At 45.8% G+C, this 25,584-nt stretch overlaps 1 protein-coding gene across 4 annotated transcripts in view; it reads right to left on the bottom strand.

The window, feature by feature from the left end:
• paxip1 (PAX interacting (with transcription-activation domain) protein 1) overlaps positions 1 to 21,275 on the bottom strand; it is a 146,381-nt gene extending 125,106 nt beyond the window's left edge. For 3 of the 4 annotated variants that reach the window (XM_078232195.1, XM_078232175.1, XM_078232185.1), the window contains exons 1-2: positions 21,044 to 21,275; positions 3,383 to 3,517 (exon numbers count right to left, since the gene is read on the bottom strand). In XM_078232195.1, the coding sequence (XP_078088321.1) occupies positions 3,383 to 3,517; positions 21,044 to 21,136 (228 nt within the window). In that variant the 5' untranslated portion in view covers positions 21,137 to 21,275. Of the gene's footprint in view, positions 1 to 2,888; positions 3,050 to 3,382; positions 3,518 to 21,043 lie in introns of all 4 variants that reach the window. The other variant, XM_078232206.1, reaches the window with a different exon arrangement.
• Positions 21,276 to 25,584: the final 4,309 nt, after the last annotated feature.

Below are 25,584 nucleotides of genomic sequence, written 5' to 3' on the forward strand. Positions count from 1 at the left end.
GGTGAATTATGGGGTTACGGAAATAGGGTGGGGATAAGAGCCTGGCTAAGATACTCTGTCAGAGAGTTGGTGCAGACCCGATGGGCCAAATGGGCTCCTTCTGCACTGTAGGGAATCTATAATTTGATCCCCCTTACCTACACTAAGGAGCAATTTAGCACGGCCAATCTACCTGACCTGCACATCTTTGGACTGTGGGAGGAAACTGGAGCACCCGGAGGAAACCCACGCAGACACAGGGAGAATGAGCAAACTGCATACAAACAGTGACCCAAGGCTGGAATTGAACCCGGGCCTCTGGGCCTGTGAGGCAGCAGTGCTAACCACTGTGCCACCATGCCATTTTTCATGAGAGAAAGAAACGCAAGTCAAAAATTGAATCTGCAATTTTAATTAAAATGTTTCATTAAGCTGATGAAGCATTAAATACAGGATCAATGAGGGAATGGTGGAAAATTACTTCAAAAGACTTCTGATCCACGGCTTTACTTCTACAATTCCCCTATGCATAACCTCTAAAATAAAGATTTCGCTAAGACTTTAATAATGTACTCACGATCTTCTAAATTATTGAATGACTCAGGACTTCCTGGAATCAGAGAGACATTCTATTTTGTACAGCTGCATTGTGCTCGAAGCACTAAATGTTTTTTCTTAAAAAACATGATACAGAAATTATATAGATCATAAATCAGTAAAACAAAATCAGCTGCCATCTCTTTGAAAAATTGGTCAACAAAGTTGGAGGTGAGGTGGGGTGGGGTGGAAACAGTTATGGTTAAACATACTGACCTAAAATTTCAGACTGGAGCTGAAATTAGCAAGTTTTAGCTCAATTGAAAACACACGGTAATAATTAACATTGCGTCAAACTCACCAAGATTCCATAGGATTGTGGGGGAAAGTGGGGAAAGTAATACTAGGATGTAGGGGGAGGCATTTAATAAGTTGGGGACTGAGGCACATTGTTTGGCAAAGAAGAGGGAGATAGACTCTGCATCCGAACACCTGACCAAAAAGGCAATTTGGCACCCGGAAAAGAATCTTGTCCCACTCACAACACCAACACCCTTCACCTTTAAGTTTTTTTAAAAAAATTAGTGTCACAAGTAAGCTTACATTAGCACTGCAATGAAGTTACTGTGAAAATCCCCTAGTCGCCACACTCTGGTGCCTGTTCGGACGAGCATGGAGGAATATTTGAAGTGAGAAGCTGACGGTTCGCCATCTTGCTACATGCAATCAAAGTGGAGCATTTCTGCTTCACAGCACACAAACCGATAGCATGGAGAGATTTATTTTGGCAGTGCACTTGTAAACCCCATTACCTCAGAGAGCAAAGCTTTGCAGAGTAACCTACACAAGTAGGATGTGGGACAATTATCTGCCTGTAATCGATATCATCACCACTTCGTGGTCAAAGAGTTAGCATACACATGGACAAGAACAGCTGAGGAATTCCATTCTGTCTTCCTCGGAAAAGGACGAATAATGTCCAATTGCTTCTTGAAGAACGCATCTGGAAACCTCAAAACCTTGTACCCAGTTTCAATACAACTTAGGAAGTTGAAAAAAATTAACCATTATCCTTAAAAAAAAAGTTTCTTCCGAATTTTTCATAAATTGTGAAAATTATTTACTCTTGACAGAATATTTGGTAAACAAAGAATAAGCGTGACAAAAGGTATCTTCATTTTAAGGTACCTTTATTCTCCTTTTTTTTAAAATATAAAAACTACTACTATAGCCTCTAGTCCTTTCTGGCATTTTGCTTGTAGCCACATTTGTATTTGAAAAAGTGTCAACCCAATTCCAACACCCATTCACAACATGTATCAAATACAAGGAAAGGAATTGCAGAAATACAAGGCTACGGATCAAATGCCTGAAAATGGGATGAGGACAGGTGCTTGATGGCCAGCACATACACGATGGGCCGAAGGGTGCTGTAAGACTCTATGACTCTACGAATATGGGGAAAGAGTGCAGAAATGGAACTGACTGCAATGGCTCCTCGAAACGTCTTCCATCTGTGCTGTATTGCTCTCTAATTTCATTAGCCTGACATAGCCTGAAGATGTGCACTTTATCCAGCAGCTTGTTAGAAACTACAGGTTTTAGAGACACAAGGAAAATAATTGTGTGTGTGCCTGACTGATATCAAACCAGATCAAGTATACAATTAAATTCAAAAATAAGAAAAATGGGAGTGAGAATGCTCTGCCCGAGGGTATTCAGATCCAATCGCTGCGTTTAAAGGCAAACTGGATGAAGCAGCTGAGGGGAAACCATCTGCACGGGTGGAGGGAAAGGGTGGGCGTGAGAGACTGGCTGAATTGCTCTTGCAGAGGACTGGCAGGGCAGAGCAATTTCTTTCTGTGCTGTAATCATTTGCAAGGCTCATTCATATTGATCCTCTAAGCCAGGGTCTCCCAAACTGCAGATCGTGACCTGCGATCAGAAGCTCCAATGCCAGCCGTGAAGGAGAGACTCTGCTGGGAAAACACTGGGGTGGGGGGGGCCAGGTCCGAGGTCCCATGACACGCGCACCTGATTATTTTCTTCCGTGTTCACATTTCACTTGGAGTTGATGGGAGGGGAGTGAACAAGTTTCGCCCAGGCAACCTCGGTGTGCACTGTGAGCGCATCCAATTTTAAATTTTATGCCTACTGCTGTGTGTCAAATCCTGATATTGATCAAGCCCGGAGGTCACTCGAGAGTTTAGATGTGTAATACCAATCACACTGATCGAGAGACTGTGACACAACATGCATGCCCAAGGATCTCATTAAGCAAGGTGAGCACATAAAATTGTTTCAATTTAAAAATATGATTTCCGTACGTTTAAACTTAATGTGCACTTTAATAATTAAATAGTGGAAATTACTATTTGGCTGTTCTGTTTTGTCTTCATGCTGCCTCACCCCACCGTTAACTCTCACTCTGGGGTCACACCAAGTCTGAGGCATCAAGATGGGGTTCACACCGCAGGGGAGAAAACATTTCAGAAACACAGCTCTAAGCCAGCTTAGCAACGAGCTCTCCCATCTGAAATAAAAGTTTAAAGTTTATTTGTCACAAGTAGTTTTACATTAACACTGCAATGAAGTTACTGTGAAAATCCCCTAGTTGCCACACTCCGGCGCCGGTTCGGATACACTGAGGGAGAATTTAGCCTGGCCAATTCACCTAACCTGCACATCTTTGGACTCTGGGAGGAAACCGGAGCACCCGGAGGAAACCCATGAAGACATGGGGAGAACGTGCAGACTCCACACAAACAGTGACCCAAGCTGGGAATCAAATCAGGGTCCCTGCTAACCAATGTGTTGCCCATAATCAATTTTGTTGCGCGATCCAGAGAGACAATATAAAGCTCACCTTAACTACTGGCAAATCAAACACTTCCCGGGCTTCTCCAACCTCTGGGTTGTCACCTTCTTCTGCAATGATGTGCGTTGCCAACGCATTGTAGGAGACTTCTTTTGCCTTTCCAGCCTTCAGCAGTTGAATCACCTAATGAAACAAAAGAGTGAGCTGTAAACACACAGGCTGGATACAGAACGAACTCAGGGCCCGGTTCCACTTGCATTTGGGACCATACGAGCCCACCATGAAACAGTGTAACTCAACAACCAGTGCGATTTAAGGATCGAGAAAGAAATAGAGGAATGACCGAGAAGGAGAGTGGCCAAGTCCAAGTTAATCAGGGAATGAAAGGAAAATAAAGGGAAAAGGATTAACAGGGAAAGGAAAACAATGAGCAAGAGCAACAAAAATAAAGTTAATTCTCCAAGAATTTACTGTGACGAGGAATTACTGTCAGTCTAAGCAGCTTCTTCCCTGTGCTGGATTGATCGCCACTGCATGAGCAATTACCACATTGATAAAAGAGTAAGCCAGCTGTTAAAGGAGCAGCTCTAACTCTGTTCAATGTACAGATCCAGCAAGTTCTTAGTAATGATGGGGAGGTGGAGGGTGAGCTGTCGCTCGCGCGAGACAAAACTGCACAAACGGCTCAGCAACTTGTAGCGATTCACCATTCACGGAGTGTCCGTTCCACAGCACAGGGTCGCTGGACGATGCACACCTTCAGACTGAACACCACCGAAGTCGCCGTTACGTCAGCAGCAAATTCTGGATCACTGCTTTAATTGGATTTGTGCATCAGTCGTGAGCCGTGTCAACATGAAGCAACTGGTTGGACATTTCACCAAATACTGCAGCGTGCCATCAAAGGTGAGCTGCAAGAAATGGAAGAGTCAGCGGCTCGGTCATATGCTGGAACTACAGAGGGCTTGGTGAACGGATGAAGAGCTGGCCATTCGACGGCATGTGCATGCCAAACAATTTCTAGAATATACACACCACTATTAGACAGTAAACAAAAGTCTTCTCAGCTCCACTAAGCAATCATTAGCTTGCTAAATGGAAGAATGGAATATTGTCAGAGGCTATACTTTAAATGTAATGGAGTGCTGCTATTAAATCAAGTCAGTATAACTCAACAGTCAGGTTTTTTTTTAAATACACATATACAAGACACACACCCACCCACATACAGGTCTGGCAGTCAGAGAAACAGAGTCTAACGTGACTGTTCTTCATGGGTTTATACTTATTTAAGGAAGGATGTAAATGCATTGGAGGCAGTTCAGAGGAGGTTTACTAGATTGATTCCTGGAATAAGTGTGATGTCTTGTGCGGAAAGGTTAGACAGAGTGGCTTGTTTCTACTTGGAAGAGCGAGGGTGACTTGATGGAGTATGGCAAGAGCCTTCAGGATTTCGATACGGTGGACGTGGAAAGAACTAGGGGCCACAATTTTATAATTAGGGGTCACTCTTCGGACAGAGATGAGGGGGATTGTGCAACTTGGTAACTCTGTGCCTCGGAAGGCAGTTGAGGCAGAGTCATAGAGATATCTAGCACGGAAACTGGCCCCTCAGCCCAACTTGTCCATGCTGACCAGGTTTCCTAAACTGAACTAGTCCCATTCGCCTGTATTTGGCCCAAATCTCTCTAAACCTTTCCCATCCGTGTACCTGTCCACATGCATTTTACATGTTGTAATTGTACCCGCCTCTACCACCTCCTCTGGCAGCTCATTCCACATACGCTGCCAGAAGAGATGGTCACTGAGTATTTTTAAAAATGGAGGTAGATTGATTCTTGTTAGGCAAGGTAATCAAAGGTTATCGGAGGTAGATGGGAATTTGAAACACAAACATATCAGCCGTGATCTTATCAAGCGGCAGCACAGGTTCAAGGGACCAAATGGCCTACTTCTGCTCCTATTTCGTATGCTCATAACCCACCTGAATCAGAGTTCCGTAGAAAACTCATTGATTTGATTTGTCACATGTATTAACATAGTGAAAAGTATTGTTTCTTGCGTGCTATACAAATAAAGCATATCATTCATAGAGAAGGAAACAAGAGAGTGCAGAATGTAGTGTTACAGTCATAGCTAGGGTGTGGAGAAACATCAACTTAATGCAAGGTAAGTCCATTCAAGAGTCTGACAGCAGCAGGGAAGAAGCTGTTCTCGAGTCGGTTGGTACGTGACCTCAGACTTTTGTACCTTTTTCCCGACGGAAGGTGGAAGAGAGAATGTCCGGGTTGCTTGGGGTCCTTAATTATGCTGGCTGCTTTGCCGAGGTAGCGGGAAGTGTAGACAGAGTCAATCATAGAAGAATAGAATCCCTACAGTACAGAAAGAGGCCATTCAGCCCATCGAGTCTGCACCGACCACAATCCCACCCAGGCCCTACCCCCATATCCCTACATATTTTACCCACTAATCCCTCTAACCTACGCATCTCAGGACACTAAGGGCCAATTTTAGCACGGCCAATCAACCTAACCCACACATCTTTGGACTGTGGGAGGAAACCGGAGCACCCGGATGGGAGGCTGGTTTGTGTGATGGATTGGGCTACATTCACGGCCTTTTGTAGTTCCTTGCAGTCTTGGGCAGAGCAGGAACGATACTAAGCTATGATACAACCAGAAAGAATGCTTTCTACGGTGCAACTGTAAACGTTGGGGAGCCGTAGCTGACATGCCAAATTTCCTTAGTTTTCTGAGAAAGTAGAGGCATTGGTGGGCTTTCTTAACTATAGTGTCGGCATGGGGGGACCAGGACAGATTATTGGTGATCTGGATACCTAAAAACCTGAAGCTCCCGACCCTTTCTACTTCATCCCCATTGATGTAGACAGGGGCATGTTCTCCTTTACACTTTCTGAAGTCGATAACAATATCCTTTGTTTTGTTGACATTGAGGGAGAGATTATTGTTGCCGCACCAGTTCACCAGATTCTCTATCTCATTCCTGTACTTTGTCTCATCATAGTTTGAGAGCCGACCCACTACGGTGGTGTCGTCAACAAACTTGAAAATCAAATTGGAGGAGAATTTGGCCACACAGTCATAGGTGTATAAGGAGTCGAAACAATAATTCTGTTTCTCTCTCTCCACAGAGGTTTTTCCAGCACGACTTTATTTCAGATTTCCAGCATCCACAGCATTTTGCTTTTACGCCTGCATAACGAGAATAGCGGCAGCAACGTTGAAATGGGCATGGTGCAGGCTGGAAAAGGACAGCTTCTGTGCTGTAACCATCCCAAAATCCTGAAGGCCTGCGGCATTTGAGATGGGCATGACCTGGGGAGGATTGGACAACATGGGATGGGGGATTTAAAGTATTGTTGCAATGAAGTGACTAAATTCACTACAACTGTTCTGCAGGTCTCTCTCTGCCAGCACAAGATTAAGCTTCTGCAACAGTATTCTGCTTTCAAACAGCAGATCAAATTCAAACGCACTTCGCATGTGAAGCAGTAGTCAATTTTTCCCTGTCTTGCGGCTCTGTTGCTAAGTTATAAGATGAAATAGCCTTGCTTTGACCCATATCAAGATCAATTCTTCACCTTCAGTTCCATAACAGTTCAGTTTGTAATTATCCCAATGGCTAGGGAAGTAATTTAATCGGATGTCAAAGTTAACAATCCATTGAATGGCTTCCGTTTGCAGAGTGTGAATGGTTGTGATGCCACCAGGAATGGACCTCTCAGGGCAGAGGTTCAGTACGTACACGACAGTCTGATGTGGATGGTCACAGTCACAGGTTGAGCTGTTTCTCGTGTAGAGCAAGTGGCCACAACTCCCCTGGTCCGTCCTTGAGCAGGGCTGCCCAGAGTTTCCGTGGGACTTCAGCACTGGGGTCAGTTTACCAGGTTGCGGGTGTTTGCAGTCAAGCAACCATGTGTGCCATGCCGAGATGGGGCTGGAGCCAGTTTGTAGCATATGGAGCATGTTCCAGGAGGGATTACAGAATTACAGCTGAATGGGCACTGTTGCCTCAGTGCCAGGGACCCAGGTTCGATTCCAACTTTGAGTGCCTGTTTGCACGCCCTCCTTGGTGTGGGTTTCCTCCGGATGCTCCAAAGATGTGCAGGTTGGGTGGACTGGCCATGCTAAATTTCCCCTTGGTGTCCAAAGGTGTGCAGGTTAGGTGGATTGGCCATGGTGAATGCATGGAGTTGCGGGGATGTGGGGCAGTGCTGGGTGAGATGTTCTGTCAGAGTGGGTACAGACTCAATGGGTCGGACGGCCTCATTCTCCTGTGTAGGGATTCTATAGTGCGTTGGGGGGATTGCTCGAAGTCCTGTGTCAGTGGGACTGCTTCCTCAGCTGGTAGTGCTCTTTAAGGATGTGCACACCACAAAGTTCAACATGTACTAACACAGGAAGCCACTCGAACTGTGTCCAACATCCGAAATAATCCTCATATCCTCCTGGAGGAGGATATCTGCCATGCTTGTGCGATGACACGAGTAGCAGTACTCTGCTCCGGTTTCACCGACAGCAAACTGAAACTAGTGGAGGCAGTGAGGGAGACTGCAACCTTCACGTAGTCCTCCTGTTAACCTCCAACTTGAAAACTTACAAACTAATGCAGCCAAAACAACCAAACCCCAGCCACCAAGGGTCCTGGTCCGAGCAGTAAAACTAACTATCTGAAATGGAGTAATCATTACTAGTATCAAAGCTAATTGTAAATCATTGAAGCCCAGCATTTATCCCTGTGGCACTCAGTCAGTTTGCCAACCTGAACATGACCCATTAATCTCAAACCTGTGGTTTGGTCAAACCCCTATCCATGCCAATATATCACCCCCAGCACATTAATGTTGTGTGGTAGCCTTTTATGTGGTACCTGTTGAAAATCCAATTTCACTGCTGATTCCCCTTTATTCACCCTGCGTGTCATATCCTCAACGAATTCTAATAAATTTCTCAAACACTATTTCCTTTTCACAAAACCATGTTGACTCTACCCGATTAAGTTTCCAAATGTATGTCCTGCTGCTACCTCTTCAACAATGGATTCTAACATTTTCCCCACTGATAGAAGTTAAGCTAACCGGTCTAGAGTTTCTTACTTTGTTTCCTTGCCTTTTTCGATTAGAGGCGCTGCATTAGTAGTTTTCCAACCCACTGGGGCCTCTCTAGAATCTAGGGACTTTTGGAAGATTATACAAAAAAGGCTGGGCCATCTGTCCCTAGTACTTAAGTTTGCTACATCTTTGTTACAATCTCTCCCAGCGCTCACTAATGACTGATCCAGCGTTTCGTACAAACATAGAAGATAGGAGCAGGAGGAGGCCATTTGGCCCTTCAAGCCTGCTCCACATTTCATCATGATCATGGCTGATCGTCCAACTCAATAACCTAACCCTGCTTTCTCCCATAACCTTTGATCCCATTCAACCCAAGTGCTATATCCAGCCTCTTCTTGAATACATTCATAGAAACACATACATCTTATAAACTATAACAGCCAACACATTATCCCTCCCTTTTAGTTCTGAGTCAAACAGATTCGAAACAATGACTGCTTTCTCTCCCTGCGGATGCTGCCAGACCTGCTGGGTTTTTCCAGCATTCTCTTTTGCTCCACTATCTCTGCAGCCATCTCTTCCAAGACCCTAGGATGCAGGCCATCAGGCAGACCTGTCAGTTTTCAGCCTCAATAATCTTCCATTTTTCTCTAGTGATAGCGATTGTTTTAAGATCCGCACCAAGGTTTTCCGGTGTTAAATCACAAGCTGGATCATTGTATGTTGCGTGTGGGGTACAATTCCATTAATCTGCAAAGCCACAGAATAACTGGTCTCATGCACAGACGTCATTGCTCAACTATCACTTTCGCTCAGAATCCTCAAAGTTTTGATCAAGTCACCTCTTACTCTTCTAAACTCTAGTGGATACAAACCTAACCTCTCCAAACTTTCCTCATAAGACAAGGTATTAGAGTCTAGTGAACCTTCTCTGAAAGGCTTCCAACACATTTACATCTTTCCTTCAATATTTACAGATGCACCATAGAAAGCATTCTTTCTGGTTGTATCACAGCTTGGTATGGCTCCTGCTCTGCCCAAGACCGCAAGGAACTACAAAAGGTTGTGAATGTAGCCCAATCCATCACGCAAACCAGTCTCCCATCCATTGACTCTGTCTACACTTCCCGCTGCCTTGGCAAAGCAGCCACCATAATTAAGGATCCCACGCACCCTGGACATTCTCTCTTCCACCTTCTTCCTTCGGAAAAAAGACACAAAAGTCTGAGGTCACGTACCAACCGACTCAGGAACAGCTTCTTCCCTGCTGCTGTCAGACTTTTGAATGAGCTTACCTTGCATTAAGTTGATGTTTCTCTACACCTTAGCTATGACCGTAACACCACATTCTGCGCACTTTTGTTTCCTTCTCTATGAATGGTATGCTTTTTCTGTATAGCCCGTGAGAAACAATACTTTTCACTGTATGTTCATACATGTGACAATAATAAATCAAATCAAAAATATTGTACACTGTACTCCAAAGTGTGGTCTCACCAGTGTCCTGTGCAATTGAAGCATAACCTCCCTAATTCCGCAATCAATTCCTCTCACAATAAACAATGACATTCTATGAGCTCTCCTAATTACTTGCTGTACCTGTATATGTGACTTTTGTGATTCATGGACTCAGTCACCCAGATCCCTCTATCTCAAAGCTCTGCAATTGCTCACCATTTAGATAATAAGCTTCTTTATTATTCTTATTGCCAAAATGGACAATTTGACATTAGCCTATATTATACTCCATTTGTCAGATTTTTGCCCACTATCTTTTTCAAACTGATTCATTTGTCTTACTCGCAGGGAAGCTGGACGAGCACAGTGTTCTAATTCTTTCTCCCCTAGGATGGCAGGGTGAAGGGAGGGGGCACAGGGGGTTTGAAGCAGGCTCGTGTGCTCCATAAACACCAGCATGACCTAGCTGGGCCGAATGGCCTGTTTCTATGTCGTCACATACTGCAGCTCTGTTACTATTTCCATGATGTGGAGATGCCGGCATTGGACTGGGGTAAACACAGTAAGAAGTCTCACAACACCAGGTTAAAGTCCAACAGGTTATTTGGTAGCCCGAACTTTCGGGGCTCTGCCCCTTTTCCAGATTGCGGGGACCATTCGAGGATTAGTTTAGCCACTTTTTAAAGCATTTTCCTCCATCCACTGCTAACTTCAGCCACTTGTCCACCCATAACCAGTGGCATGTGCTGCCAGTACCCAGGTTATTAATTTACCATTTACCAATACACCCAGTAGTAGTCATTGGAGCAGGTTTTGACATCTAAGCTAACTCTCAAACAAAAACAGAGCAAAGAACAAAGAAAATTACAGCAGAGGAAGAGGCCCTTCGGCCCTCCAAGCCTGCACAGACCATGCTGCCTGATTGAACTAAAACCCCCTACCCTTCCAGGGACCATATCCCTCTATTCCCAGCCTATTCATGTATTTGTCAAGATGCCCCTTAAAAGCCACTACAGTATCTGCTTCCACTACCTCCCCTGGCAGCGAGTTCCAGGTACCCACCACTTGCTGTGTAAAAAGTCTGCCTCGTACATCTCCTTTAAACCTTGCCCCTCGCACCTTAAACCTATGCCCCCTAGTAATTCGCTCTTCCACCCTGGGAAAAAGCTTCTGACTATCCAGCAGCAGCAGCACTGGAAAAATACAACAAGAAAACAATGCAAGAAGTACTTTGCCTGAATGCACTTAAAATGCATGTTTAATTACACCAATTAAGGTAATTTAACAGTAAGCTGTCGAAACTGCAACAAAAATGTGATTTCACACGAACAGAACCTACTAAGTCCAATAAACCAACTCCAGGTTTTGTACAAGAGGAATGCAAATGTTTTATTATGGTTAAGTTCTTGGGCCTAACGCAAGTTAAATATTTACCATTTCAACCAGGACTAAGTAAAATTCGAGCCAGAACACAGCAGGTTTGTGTAAATGGAATAGCAGGGTTCCTGTGAAGTATCTTTCTAAACACAGCCAAACACCTGGCTCCAACTCATCTGAAAATATATCATTTCAATCTATTGCAGCCAACGCTTTTGAAGAAAACTCCACATTTGCCAAAATTTTCAAACCAGCGTACATTTTACCCCAAGAGCACAGTCATATGAAGTGTGCTTCATACATAACACACTTTTAAGAGATATTTCATCCCTCTCAACAAAGAATCAATACATTGAGAAAAAAAGCCTACAAGACGGATGCACCAGCCAGGGTTAACCAAGGAAGTTATGGATGGCAGCAAACTGAAAGGAAAGATGTACAATGCTCCAAAGGACAGCGGGTCGCCCAGGAGGTTGGGAAAATTTCAGAAGCCAAACATGACAAAAATATAAAGAGGGAGAAACTGGGCTACAAGACAAAACTAGTGAGGAATAAAAAAAGACAGTAAAAGCTTTCACTAATACATTAAAATAGGAGAAAGCTAGGAGAAGATTGAGCATGTGGACATTAGGAAAGAGGATGTGTTGGAGCTTTTGAAAAGCATCAAGTTAGATAAATTGCCGGGACCAGATGGGATGTACCCCAGGTTACTGTGGGAGGCGAGGGAAGAGATTGCTGAGCCTCTGGCGATGATCTTTGCGTCATCAATGGAGACGGGAGAGGTTCCGGAGGATTGCGGACGTGGTTCCGTTATTCAAGAAAGGGAGAAGAGATAGCCTGGGAAATTATAGACCAGTGAGTCTAACCTCAGTGGTTGGTAAGTTGATGGAGAAGATCCCGAGGGGCAGGATTTATGAACATCTGGAGAGGAATAGTATGATCAGAAATAGCCAGCACGGCTTTGTCCGAGGCAGATCATGCCTTACGAGCCTGATTGAATTTTTTGCAGATGTAACTTGACACATAGACAAGGGAAGAGTGGTAGATGTAGTTTATATGGATTTCAGCAAGGCGTTTGATAAGGTGCTCCATGCAAGGCTCATTGAGAAAGTGAAGGGGCATGGGATACAAGGGGACATTGCTTTGTGGATTCAGAACTGGCTTGCCCACAGAAGGCAAAGAGTGGTTGTAGATGGGTCTTTTTCAGCATGGAGGTCGGTCACCAGTGGAGTGCCCCAGAGATCTGTTCTGGGACCCTTGCTCTTTGTGATTTTTATAAATGACCTGGATGAGGAAGTGGAAGGATGGGTTGGCAAGTTTGCTGATGACACAAAGGTTGGTGGTGTTGTGGATAGTGTAGAGGGATGTCAACAGTTGCAACGAGACATAGATAAGATGCAAGACTGGACGGAGAAGTGGCAGATGGACTTCAACCCAGATAAGTGCGTGGTGGTTCATTTTGGCAGGTCGAATAGGATGAAAGAATATAATATTAAGGGCAAGATGCTTGGCAGTGTGGAAGATCAGAAGGATCTTGGGGTCCGGGTTCATAGGACGCTCAAAGCAGCGTCGCAAGTGGAGGCTGTGGTCAAGAAGGCGTATGGAATACTGGCCTTCATCAATAGAGGAACTGAGTTTAGAAATCGGGAGATAATGCTGCAGCTGTACAGGACCCTGGTCAGACCCCACCTGGAGTACTGTGCCCAGTTCTGGTCGCCTCATTACAGAAAGGATGTGGAAGCCATAGAAAGGGTGCAGAGGAGATTTACAAGGATGTTGCCTGAATTAGGTGGCATGCCTTATGAGGATAGGTTGAGAGAGCTAGGTCTTTTCTCCTTGGAGAGGCGAAGGATGAGGGGTGATCTGATAGAGGTGTATAAGATGTTGAGGGGTATTGATAGAGTGGATTCTCAGAGGCTTTTACCCAGGGATGTAATGGTTGCCACAAGAGGTCACAGGTTTAGGGTGCTGGGGAGTAGGTACAGAGGAGATGTTAGGGGTAAGTTTTTCACTCAGAGGGTGGTGGGTGCGTGGAATCGGCTGCCGGTAGTGGTGGTGGAGGCGGATTCGATAGGGTCTTTTAAGAGACTTTTGGATATGTACATGGAAGTAAGATAGAGGGTTATAGGTAAGCCTAGTAGGTAGGGACATGTTCGGCGCAACTTGTGGGCCGAAGGGCCTGTTTGTGCTGTAGCTTTTCTCTGTTCTATGAAATGTTGTTCCCTTCAAGGGTGAGATGAGGGGATTAATAATGGAAAAGTAGGAAATGGCAAAGACTTTGAACAAGAGAAATACATCACCACAAGAATAGTTGAAAAGCAGAGTGAAAAAGGGAAGAACTTAAAACATAAACTGAGACAAAAAGTACAAGGGAAACCAATGCAACTGAATCATAGAGTCAGTTGTACAGCGCTTAAAAGGCCCTTCAGCCCATTGAGTCTGCACCGACTATAACAATCACTAAAGTTCCGCTAATCCCATTTTCCAGCACTTGTCCCATAGGTTGAATGCTGACAAGTCCCCTGAACCTGAAGGCCTGTGTCCTAGGGCCTTAAAAGTAGCTGCAGACATAGATGCATTGTTTGTAATGTTCCACAATTTCCAAGATTTTGGAAAAGTCCCACAGGTTGGAAAACGGCAAACTTGACTCCTCCACAGTATTCAATTTTGATTTGACTTATTATTGTCACATGTATTAACATAGTGAAAAGTATTGTTTCTTGCACACTGTACACACAAAGCTTACCGTTCATACAGAAAGAAACAAGAGAGTACAAAATGTGTTACAGTCATAGCTAGGGTGTAGAGAAGGATCAACTTAAGTTAAGTCCATTCAAGAGTCTGACCGCAGCAGGGAAGAAGCTGTTCTTGAGTCCGTTGGTACGCGACTTCAGACTTTTGTATACTTTTCCCGTAGGAAGGTGGTGGAAGAGAGAATGTCCAGGGTGCATGGAGTCCTTGATTATGCTGGCTTTGCCGAAGCAGTGGGAAGTGTAGACAGAGTCAATGGATGGGAGGCTGGTTTGCGTGATGGATTGGGCTACATTCACGACCTTTTGTAGTTCCTTGCGGTCTTGGGCAGAGCAGGAGCCATACCAAGCTGTGATCCAACCAGAAAGAATGCTCTCTATGGTGCATCAGTAAAAGTTGGAGAGAGTCATAGCTGACATGCCAAATTTTCTTAGTCTTCTGAGAAAGTTGGTGGGCTTTCTTAACAATAGTGTCGGCATGGGGGGACCAGGACAGGTTGTTGGTGATCTAGACACCTAAAAACTTGAAGCTCTCGACCCTTTCTACTTCGGTCCCATTGATGTAGACAGGGGCATGTTCTCCTTTACGCTTCCTGAAGTCAATAACAATCTCCTTCGTTTTGTTGACATTGAGGGAGAGATTATTGTTGCTGCACTAGTTCACCAGATTCTCTCATTCCTATACTCTGTCTCATCATTGTTTGAGATCTGACCCACTACGGTGGTGTCGTCAGCAAACTTGAAGGGGAATTTGGCCGCACAGTCATAGGTGTATAAGGAGTATAGCAGGGGGCTGAGAACACACCCTTGTGGGGCACCGGTGTGAGGATGATCATGGAGGAGTTGTTGCCACCTATCCTTACTGGTCTGTGAGTTAGGAAGTTCAGGATCCAGTTGCAGAGGGAGATACCGAGGCCCAGGCCACGGAGTTTGGAGATGGGCTTTGTGGGAAGAAGAGTGTTGAAGGCTGAGCTCTTGTCAATAAATAGGAGTCCGACATAGGCGTCCTTGTTATCTAGGTGTTCCAGGGTTGAGTGCAGGGCCAGGTCTGCCGTGGACCTGTTGTGGCGGTAGGCAAACTGTAGTGGATCCAGGTACTCTGGGAGGCTGGAATTGATTCGTGCCATGACTAGCCTTTCGAAGCACTTCATAATGATGGATGTCAGAGCCACCGGCCGATAGTCATTAAGGCACGCTGCTTGGTTTTTCTTAGGCATTCAAGAAAAGGAGGGAGACAGAAAGGAAATGACAGGCCAGTCAACCTAACATGCCCCTTTGGGAAAAGGCTAGAATCCATTATTGAGGGGGTAGCAGCGGGAAATTTAGAAAATCATAAAGTATCAGGCAGAGTCTACATGGTTTTGTGAAAGGTACAAGAACGTTTGACAGGTTTATTAGAATTCTTAGAAGATGTAACAAGCAAGATGGATGAAGAGGAAGCAGATGGTACATATTTCCAAAATACATTTGGTAAAGGCGCCATGTAGAAAGTTTGTTCCATAAGAAAACAACTCATGGTATTGGGGATGATATTTGGCACGGATAGAAGATTGGCTAACTAACAAGAAACAGAGGGTTGGGATACATGGGTCATTGTCAGGATGTTAAACTAACTAGTGGAGTGCTGCAGGGATCAGTGCTGGGGCCTCAACTATTTACGATCTATATCGACTTGGATGGTGGGACTAACTGGGGGCGGCATGGTAGCACAGTGATTAGCACTGCTGCTTCACAGCTCCAGGGACCTGGGTTCGATTCGCGGCTTGGGTCACTGTCTGTGTGGAGTTTGCACATTCTCCTCGTGTCTGCGTGGGTTTCCTCCGGGTGCTCCGGTTTCCTCCCACAGTGCAAAGATGTGCAGGTTAGGTAGATGGGCCAGGTTTTAAAAAAAAATTGCCCCTTTGAGTCCTGAGATGCGTAGGTTAGAGGGATTAGCGGGTAAATATGTGGGGGTAGGGCCTGGGTGGGATTGTGGTCGGTGCAGACTCAATGGGCCGAATGGCCTCCTTCTGCACTGTAGGGTTTCTATGGTAACTGTGTTGCAGCCAAAATTGCTGACGATCCTAAGATAGGTAGGAAAACAAATTGTGAGGAGGGCACTGAGTCTATAAAGGGATATTGATAGGTTAAGCCCAAAGATGTGTGGGTTAGGTGCATTGGCCATGCTAAAGTGTCCCTTAGTGTCCCGGGATGCATAGGTTTGCGGGATAAATACGTGGGGTTATGGGGATAGAGCCTAGGTGGAATTGTTGTTGGTGCTGGTTCAATGTACTGCAGGGTTTCTATGATTCTATGAAATGGGGGAACAAAAATGTCAGTAAATGAAGTATGTGGGGAAAATAGGTGTCCACATTGGCAGTCAGAATATTACCATATTTAAACAGAGAGCGTTGGCCCTTATTGCAAAGGGTACAACATATCAAAGTAGGGAAATCTTGCTGCAACTGTACAGAGTATTGGTAATTGCACCTGGAGTAGAGAATACAGTTTTGGTCTCCTCACCTGAGGGAGCTACTAGTACAGAAAGCAGTCCAGAGAGGGTTGACTAGGCTGATCCCTGCAATAAAGGGGTTGTCTTATGAGCAAAGCTGGAACAGGTTAAACCTATATGAATTGGAGTTTAGGAGAATGAGAAATGATTTTATTTAAACATAAAATTCTGAGGGGGCTTTGCGAGGTAGAGACTGAAAGGATATTTCCCCTTGTGGGAAGTCGAGAATCAGGGAGTGGCAGAGATCAGGAGGAATTTCTCCTCTCAAGAGGGTGGTCAATCTTTGGAATTCACTAGCCCAGAGAGCATTGGAGGCTGAGTCATTGAGTATCTTCAAGGCTAAGTTAAGACAGATTTTTTATTGACAGGAGAGTGTTAAGGATTATATGGAAACAGGTTGGAAAATTGAGATACAAGATCAGACATCTAATCAAATGGTGTAGCAGGATTGATGGGCTGAATAGCCTACTCCTTTTTCTTATGATCTTATTAGTTTGTGCATTTTAGCAGGAAAGCACAAAAGCCTCAGGAATAATGTGAACTTTCAGATAAATCCACAGCAATTGACGCAATGGTTGATTTGATTTATTGTCACAATGAAAAGTATTGTTTCTTGCACGCTACGCAGATAAAACACTGTTCAGAGTACATAGGGGAGAAGGAAAGGAGAGGGTGCAGAATACAGTGTTACAGTAACAGATAGGGTGTAGAGAAAGATCAGCTTAATATATAGAAGGTCCATTCAAAAGTCTGATGGAAGCTGTTCTTGAGTCAGTTGGTACATGTTCTCAGACTTTTGTACCTTTGGACCAATGGAAGGTGGAAGAGCGTATATTTAAAGTGTATTTATTAGTGTCATGAATAGGCTTACATTAACACTGCAATGAAGTTACTGTAAAAATCCCCTAATCGCCACATTTCAGCACCTCTTCGGGTACACTGAGGGTGAATTTAGCATTGCCAATGCACCTTACCAGCACATCTTTTAACTGTGGGAGGAAATCAGAGCATCTGGAGGAAACCTACGCAGAAACAGGGAGAACGTGCAGACTCCACACAGACAGTGCTCCAAGCTGAGAACCGAACCTGGGTCCCTGGCGCTGTGAGGCAGCAGTACTAACCACTATGCCACCCACGCCTATGTTCAGGGTGCGTGGGGTCCTTAATTATGCTGGCTGCTTTTCCGAGGCAGCAGAAAGTGTAGACAGAGTCAATGGACAGGAGATTGGTTTGCATGATGCACTGGGCGACATTCACAACTCTTTATAGTTTCTTGCGGGTCTTGGTCAGAGCAGGCGCCATACCAGGCTGAGATACATCCGGAAAGAATGTTTTCTATGATGCATCTATAAGAATTGGTGAGGGTCATAGTGGACATGCCAAATTTCCTTAGGTTCCTGAAAAAGTATAGGCGTTGGTGCAGATATATCTTAAGATATATCTTGGGCGGCACGGTAGCACAGTGGTTAGCACTGCTGCTTCACAGCTCCAGGATCCCGGGTTCGATTCCTGGCTCGGGTCACTGTCTGTGTGGAGTTTGCACATTCTCCTCGTGTCTGCGTGGGTTTCCTCCGGGTGCTCCGGTTTCCTCCCACAGTCCAAAGATGTGCGGGTTAGGTTGATTGGCCAGGTTAAAAATTGTCCCTTAGAGTCCTGGGATGCGTAGGTTAGAGGGATTAGTGGGTAAAATATGTGGGGGGAGGGCCTGGGTGGGATTGTGGTCGGTGCAGACTCGATGGGCCGAATGGCCTCCTTCTGCACTGTAGGGTTTCTATGTCTATGTCTATGTTAACCATAGTGTCAGCGTGGAGGGACCAGGACAGGTTGTTGGTGATCTAGACACCTGGAAACTTGAAGCTCTTGACAATTTCCATTTCATCACCGTCGACGTAAACAGGGCTATGTCCTCCACTTTGCCTTAGTAAGTCGATGACTATCTCCTTCGTTTTATTGACATTGAGAGATTGTTGACATTGCGCCATTTCACCAGATTTTCTTTATCTCTTTCCTGTACTCCGTCTCGTCATTATTTGAGATCCAACCCACTACAGTGATGTCATCAGCAAACTTGCAAATGGAGTTGGAGCAGAATTTGGCCACACAATCATAAGTGTATGAGTATAGCAAGAGGCTTAGGACACAGCCTTGCGGGACACCAGTGTTGATGATAATCGAAGTCTCATCGTTGCCTATTTTTACTGATTGCGGTCTGTGGGGTAGTAAGTTTAGGATCCAGTCGCAGAGGGAGGAACCGAGCCCTAGGCCACAGAGTCTGGAGATGAGTTTTGTAACCAACTACGGTGTTAGTAGTTTAAGTCAGTTGGTTGCGTGGCTGGTTCATGACGCAGAGCGACATCAACAGCACAGGTTCAATTCCTGTACCTGCTCAGGTTATTCATGAAGGCCCAATCTTTCCCCTCACCTGAGGTGTGGTGATCATCAGGTTAAATAAACACCAGTCAGCCAATGGTTATCAGACCTCTTTTTAGGTCAAACCAAGTAAACAAACTCAAATTAAATCAGGACAAAGTAAAAGGGGCAGACTATGGCAACTTTGCTTTTACTTTTCGGAGTTTGATGTGGGGAGAAGCTTTGCAGAATCTCTTGCTACAGAAAGGTTTGAAACTCTTCTTACAACAGTAAAATAAATCAACTACAAAGGACTAAATAGGGACCTGGGCTCGATTCCCGGCTTAGGTCACTGTCCGTGTGGAGCCTGCACATTCTCCCCGTGTCTGCGCGGGCCTCCTCCGGGCGCTCCGGTTTCCTCCCACAGTCCAAAGACGTGCGGGTTAGGTTGATTGGCCATGCTAAAATTGCCCCTTAGTGTCCTGAGATGCGTAGGTTAGAGGGATTAGCGGCTAAATATGTAGGGATATGGGGGTAGGGCCTGGGTGGGATTGTGGTCGGTGCAGACTTGATGGGCCAAATGGCACCTTTCTGCACTGTGGGGTTTCTATGATTCTATGACTGAAGATGGTGTTGAGGATAACCCAGGTCAGTCGCTCAACAGATGAACTTGCTTTGCTAAAGAAATTCTGGTAGTCGAATACACCAAGCCAGGTAGAATCATAGAAGCAGAGAAACCCTACAGTGCAGGAGGCCATTCAGCCCATCGAGCCTGCATTGACAAAACGTTTATTTTATTAGCTACAAATAAGGCTTACATTAACACTGCAATGAAGTCACTGTGAAATTCATCTAGTCGTCACACTCCGGCACCTGTTCTGGTCAGTGCACCTGACCAGCACGTCTTTCAGACTGTGGGAGGAAACCAGAGCACCCAGAGGAAACCCACGCAGACACGGGGAGAACGTGCACACTCCACACAGACAGTAACCCAAGCTGGGAATCGAACCCGGGTCCCTGGCGGTGTGAGGCAGCAGTGCTAACCACTGTGCCACCATGCCACCCACGCCCTATCCACACAACCCCATGTATTTATCCTACTAATCCCCCTGACACTAATGGTCAATTTAGTACAGCCAATCAACCTAACCTGTGCATCTTTGGATTACAGAAACTGAGGTCTTGGACTGTGATATGGACAAGACAACACCAGAGTGCCGGTGACAAAATCTGCTGTTTCATACTTCAGTAATCTCAATTAAACTCTCAAACAAGTTCATCACTGGCTAAATGCCCTAGTTACACCTGCACATAATAATTCTCATTCCTAATAACAATGCAACTGCCGACTGGCTGTATCTTTTCTCATGTGGATAGGGAAAAAAGTCCACAACCAGCAGGCAAACCAGATCATAACACCAAGTTTAAACAAGTTTCATTCAACTATTTCACGACTGATAAAAAGACAAACACAACAACATTTGACAACAACCAAATGAGAAAACGCTGGAAAATCTCAGCAGGTTTGACAACATTTGACAACCTCAGTTGAAGTACTTGGCTCACTAACCTTGCACGCAAAAAAGTGCAAAGAAAGTGAACTCACTTTGAAAAGCAGAAATCCAACATTCCACACAGTGCTCAAGACAGCCACTTCAGTTCTTTGCGTTGGACTGTTTGCGTTCAGACTCAGGATGAATGGTGATCTCATTCACCTCTCCTAACTCTCTGCTGTGGCCCCCTCATCCTACACAACAGGGAGGCTGGTGCCCTGAAGACAGGGGACTCCCAAGGATGGGGGGCCCATTCTATGATAGGAAATGCAAAAAGCCAGGCAGGGCACCCTCCATAAACACACACATAGAGACAGCTCACTGTATATCACAAGCAAGAGGGGGAAGAAACATTCACACACCAAATATTGAGTGTAAATAAATAACACTTTTTAAATTTATATATATATATAGAATCTTTTCAAAACAATTTCTTCCAGGGTTAAGTGCCGACTTTTAAAATATATTAAACCATTTAAAATATTTGCTTCCTGGGTGAAATGCTGAGTTTAAGAGTTGCAGCAGCCCAAGAGGAACACTGGGAGGAGAGGCCCAGGCTGCTGGCGCCATTTATTTCATGCCTCTCCCTCCCTCCAGCTTCAGGCAGGGGGAGAGCCGCCTCCTGCCCCTGGGCCTCCCTCCCCCTCACAGCCTCACCTGCTGATCAATGTCTCCCACTGCGAAGAATTTCACCTCCTTGAACAGGTCCTGAGCGACCGCCGGCTCCTCACTGCGAGCCGCCTCCGACATGGCGCTGACTGAAGGGGGTCAGGGGTTGAGGCCGGGCCGTGGGCTGCTCCTCCCCGGGGGCTCCTCGCACTATCCCCCCCACTCCACACACAGTGACCCCCGACCCGCGCCTGCGCACCGACTCCCGCCCCCTCTCCCCCGCGCCTGCGCACCGACTCCCGCCCCCTCTCCCCCGCGCCTGCGCACCGACTCCCGCCCCCTCTCCCCCGCGCCTGCGCACCGACTCCCGCCCCCTCTCCCCCGCGCCTGCGCACCGACTCCCGCCCCCTCTCCCCGCGCCTGCGCACCGACTCCCGCCCCCTCTCCCCGCGCCTGCGCACCGACTCCCGCCCCCTCTCCCCGCGCCTGCGCACCGCCTCCCGCCCTCCCTCTCTCCCCGCGCCTGCGCACCGCCTCCCGCCGTCACTTTCCCCCGCGCCTGCGCACCACCCACCTACCTTTCCCTTTCTCCCCCGCGCCTGCGCACCACCTCCCTCTCTCGCGCGCCCCCGCCATGCACCGCCTGCCGCCAGCTACTCCGCGCCTGCGCACCACCTCCCTCTCTCATGCGCTCTCCCCTGCGCCTGCGCACCCCCGCCCCTTTTCTGCCCCGCGCATGCGCAGCACCTTCCTCTCACCCCACAGGCAGGAGGCGCAACCCCCGAACACCATCACCAACCCTACGGGGGTGTCCTTAAAACACATCAAATTAATCTTTGAAAATCAAACCCTCTTCCCATCCCCTAGACACTCCTCTCTTTGTATATTTCAAATTTATTTTACAGCCGACTAACCTTTCTTCATTTTTTCCCCTTTTATTTCGTTCCAGCCCTCATTTACTCTCTGCTTCCCCCCCCACATAAGCGATGGTCGGGTCCACGTTCCAATGGGCGGGGCCTCAGTGGGACGCGGGGCGCACGCGCGGGCTCCAAGCCGGGGTTGTTACAAATAGCGCGGGAGATTGAGCTGCTGGAGGTGTGTAGGTTCATGCCCACACTCACACTTCATAATAGCTCACTGCTGTAGTCTCATTCTGTCTGCTCTGGCATCGTTTGGGCCCAGGGTGAATAATGTGTTTTAAACATTGAGTTGGTGAGATACAACAAAGTAAGGGATCTGACAAATCCAAAATCAAAAGACTGGAAATATGAAATAAAAACAGAAAATACTCTGTAGGGTAGAGCAGTGTTTTTGAACTAAAGAATTTTCAGGTCATCCGAAAATTGTACCCAGTTTTTCACATTTAATGAAAAATAAACATTGAAATATTTTGCATTTTCATTCATTTGTTAAATGGCGTTTTACTTTTTATTTTGTGTATATGCAGGGAGGAGGGAGATAGGATTGTGTTCTACAAAATTTCACAATGGGCTGAATCTCTGTCAGATTGCCACTCGTTTCCTGTTTTTTTTGCAAAGCATGGAGCTCCACATTTTTCGCCTGGCCTCTGCAGAAATGTGGAGTGTATCTGTTCTCAGAATCCTTCTTCACAAGGCAGGAAGTCAAACATCCAACCCCATTTTGTGGCACAAGCCGCTATATTTTCAATCACCAAAAATGTTGGGACATTTAAATAGTTTTTCACTGTGTTAATGAATTAGTGTGAGGTAAGTGTATAGGGTGGTAGGGTGCCAGTTGTGTAGGGTGGTGAGGTCGGGTGGGGACGACAGCCGGAGGGTCGGGGTGAGTCAGGATTGAGGCTGCCCCAATCCCAACATCGTGGCCTGGAGCTCAGCTCCTCCCTCTGCAACTGGATCCTAGACTTCCTAACCCACATACTGCAGTCAGTAAGGATAGGCAACAACACCTCTATGATCATCCTCAACACTGGAGCTCCGTAAGGCTGTGTCCTCAGCCTCTTACTATATTCCTTACACACCTTTGTGTGGCCAAATTCCCCTCCAACTCAATGTTCAAGTTTGTCGATGACACCACCGTTGTGGGTCAGAGCTCAAACAATGACAAGACAGAATACAGGAAAGAAATAGAGAACTGGTGAGACAATAATCTCTCCCTCAATGTCAACAAAACAAAGGAGATAGTCATGGACTTCAGGAAGCGCAGTGGAGGGCATGCCCCGTCAACATCAACAGGGACAAAGTGGAAATGGTTGAGAGCTTCAAGGTTTTAGGTGTCCATATCACCAACAACCTGTCCTGGTCCCTCCATGTGGATGCTATAGTTAAGAAAGCCCACTTATGCCTACTTTCTCAGGGGACTAAGGAAATGTGGCATGTCCGCTACAATTTTCACCGACTTCTACGGATGCAACATAGAAAGCACTCTTCCAAGTCCGCAAGAAATTACAAAGGGTCGTGAATGAAACCCAGTCCATCACTCAAACCAGTCTCCCATTCATTGACTCTGTCTACACTTCCTGCTGTCTCGGAAAAGCAGCCAGCATAATCAAGGACCTCACGCACCGCGAACATACTCGCTTCCACCTTCTTCTGTCCGGAAAAAGATACAAAAGCCTGAGATCACGTACAAACTGACACAAAAACATGAGATGTTCAAGAAAGAGATCACTAGGTTTCTGGATATTAAAAATATCAAGGGATGTGGAGATCGTGCAGGAAAATAGCATTGAGATCGAAGATCAGCCATGATCTGGTTGAATCACAGAGTAGGCTCGAGGGGCTGGTTGGCCTACTGCCCTTATTTTCTATGTTCCAATATCTGTCATTTTAAAGACTTTAACTAAATGCATCCAAGTTTAGGAGCAATGCATTTAGATTTAGAAAATGAGGTTGCAACTTTAATAGTTTTTTAACGGGTGCGTGGTTGGATTTAAGGAGCTTGGAAATGTACTGGAAAAAGAAAGGTTTGCAAAGTTAAGGGGAAAGAGTAAAGTTAAAAGTGTATTTCTTAGTGTCACAAATAGGCTTACATTAACACTGCAATGAAGTTACTGTGAAAATCTCCTAGTTGCCACACACCGGCACCTGTTCGGGTACACTGAGGGAGAATTTAGCATGGTCAATGCATAAGACCATAAGACCATAAGACATAGGAGCGGAAGTAAGGCCATTCGGCCCATCGAATCCACTCCACCATTCAATCATGGTTGATTTCAACTCCATTTACCCGCTCTCTCCCCATAGCCCTTAATTCCTCGAGAAATCAAGAATTTATCAATTTCTATCTTGAAGACGCTTAACGTCTCGGCCTCCACAGCCCTCTGTGGCAATGAATTCCACAGACCTACCACTCTCTGGCTGAAGAAATTTCTCCTCATCTCTGTTCTAAAGTGACTCCCTTTTATTCTAAGGTTGTGCCCCCGCGTCCTAGTCTCCCCTGCTAATGGAAACAACTTCCCTACGTCCATCCTATCTAAGCCGTTCATTATCTTGTAAGTTTCTATTAGATCTCCCCTCAACCTCCTAAACTCCAATGAATACAATCCCACGATCCTCAGACGTTCATCGTATGTCAGGCCTACCATTCCCGGGATCATCCGTGTGAATCTCCGCTGGACCCGCTCCAGTGCCAGTATGTCCTTCCTGAGGTGTGGGGCCCAAAATTGCTCACAGTACTCCAAATGGGGCCTAACCAGTGCTTTATAAAGCCTCAGAAGTACATCCCTGCTTTTGTATTCCAAGCCTCTTGAGATAAATGCACCTAACCAGCACGTCTTTCATACTGTGGGTGCAAACACAGGGAGAATGTGCAAACTCCGCACAGACAGTGACCCAAGCTGGGAATTGAACCTGGATCCTTGGCGTCGTGAGGCAGCAGTGCTAACCACTGTGCCACCATAAGTAGGGAAGTGGGTGGGAATAATTAGATAGCTCATCTAAAGAGCATAGACCCAATGCGATGAATGACCCTCATTGTGTTGTAAGTTTTTATCAAATGCATGCCATATCAATGAATTATTCATTTAACTTGTCCTTTGCGAAACAACTTTAATCAATAATATAAAAGTAAACTAAAATCTGAAGTTGAAAAGCAGACTACCACGGATACTGGAAATCTGAAATAAAAACAGAAAGTGCTGGAAAAACTCAGCAGGTCTGGCAGCATCTGTGGAGAGAGAAACAGAGTTAAAAGCTGCCCTTATATCTCCTCTCACCTCACCGTTCAAGGCTCCAGACACTTTCCTGGTGATGCTGCAATTATACTTGTGCTACTTTCAATATAATTCACTGTTCACAATGTGTTTCTCTTCTACATGGGGGAGACCAAACTCAGATTGGGCTACCTCTTCATTCAGTCCACAGGCATGACGCTGAGATTACAACCATTCTCCACACTGCTCTCACACTGCCATCTCTGGCCACGGCCTACATGGGATTTCTCTGGTGTCTATGGGTCTCTCAGGGAATGGTGGGATATGGGGAATGGGCAGGAGTTAGATAAGCCATGATCATACTGATTGGTGGAACAGGCTTTCTAGTCAACTCCTGCTCCTATTTCCTATCTTCATATGCATACGCTATTTCAGTGAATCTCAACACATGGGTGGC

This window comes from Mustelus asterias, chromosome 2, assembly GCF_964213995.1.
Source record: "Mustelus asterias chromosome 2, sMusAst1.hap1.1, whole genome shotgun sequence".
Taxonomy (NCBI): Eukaryota; Metazoa; Chordata; class Chondrichthyes; order Carcharhiniformes; family Triakidae; genus Mustelus; species Mustelus asterias.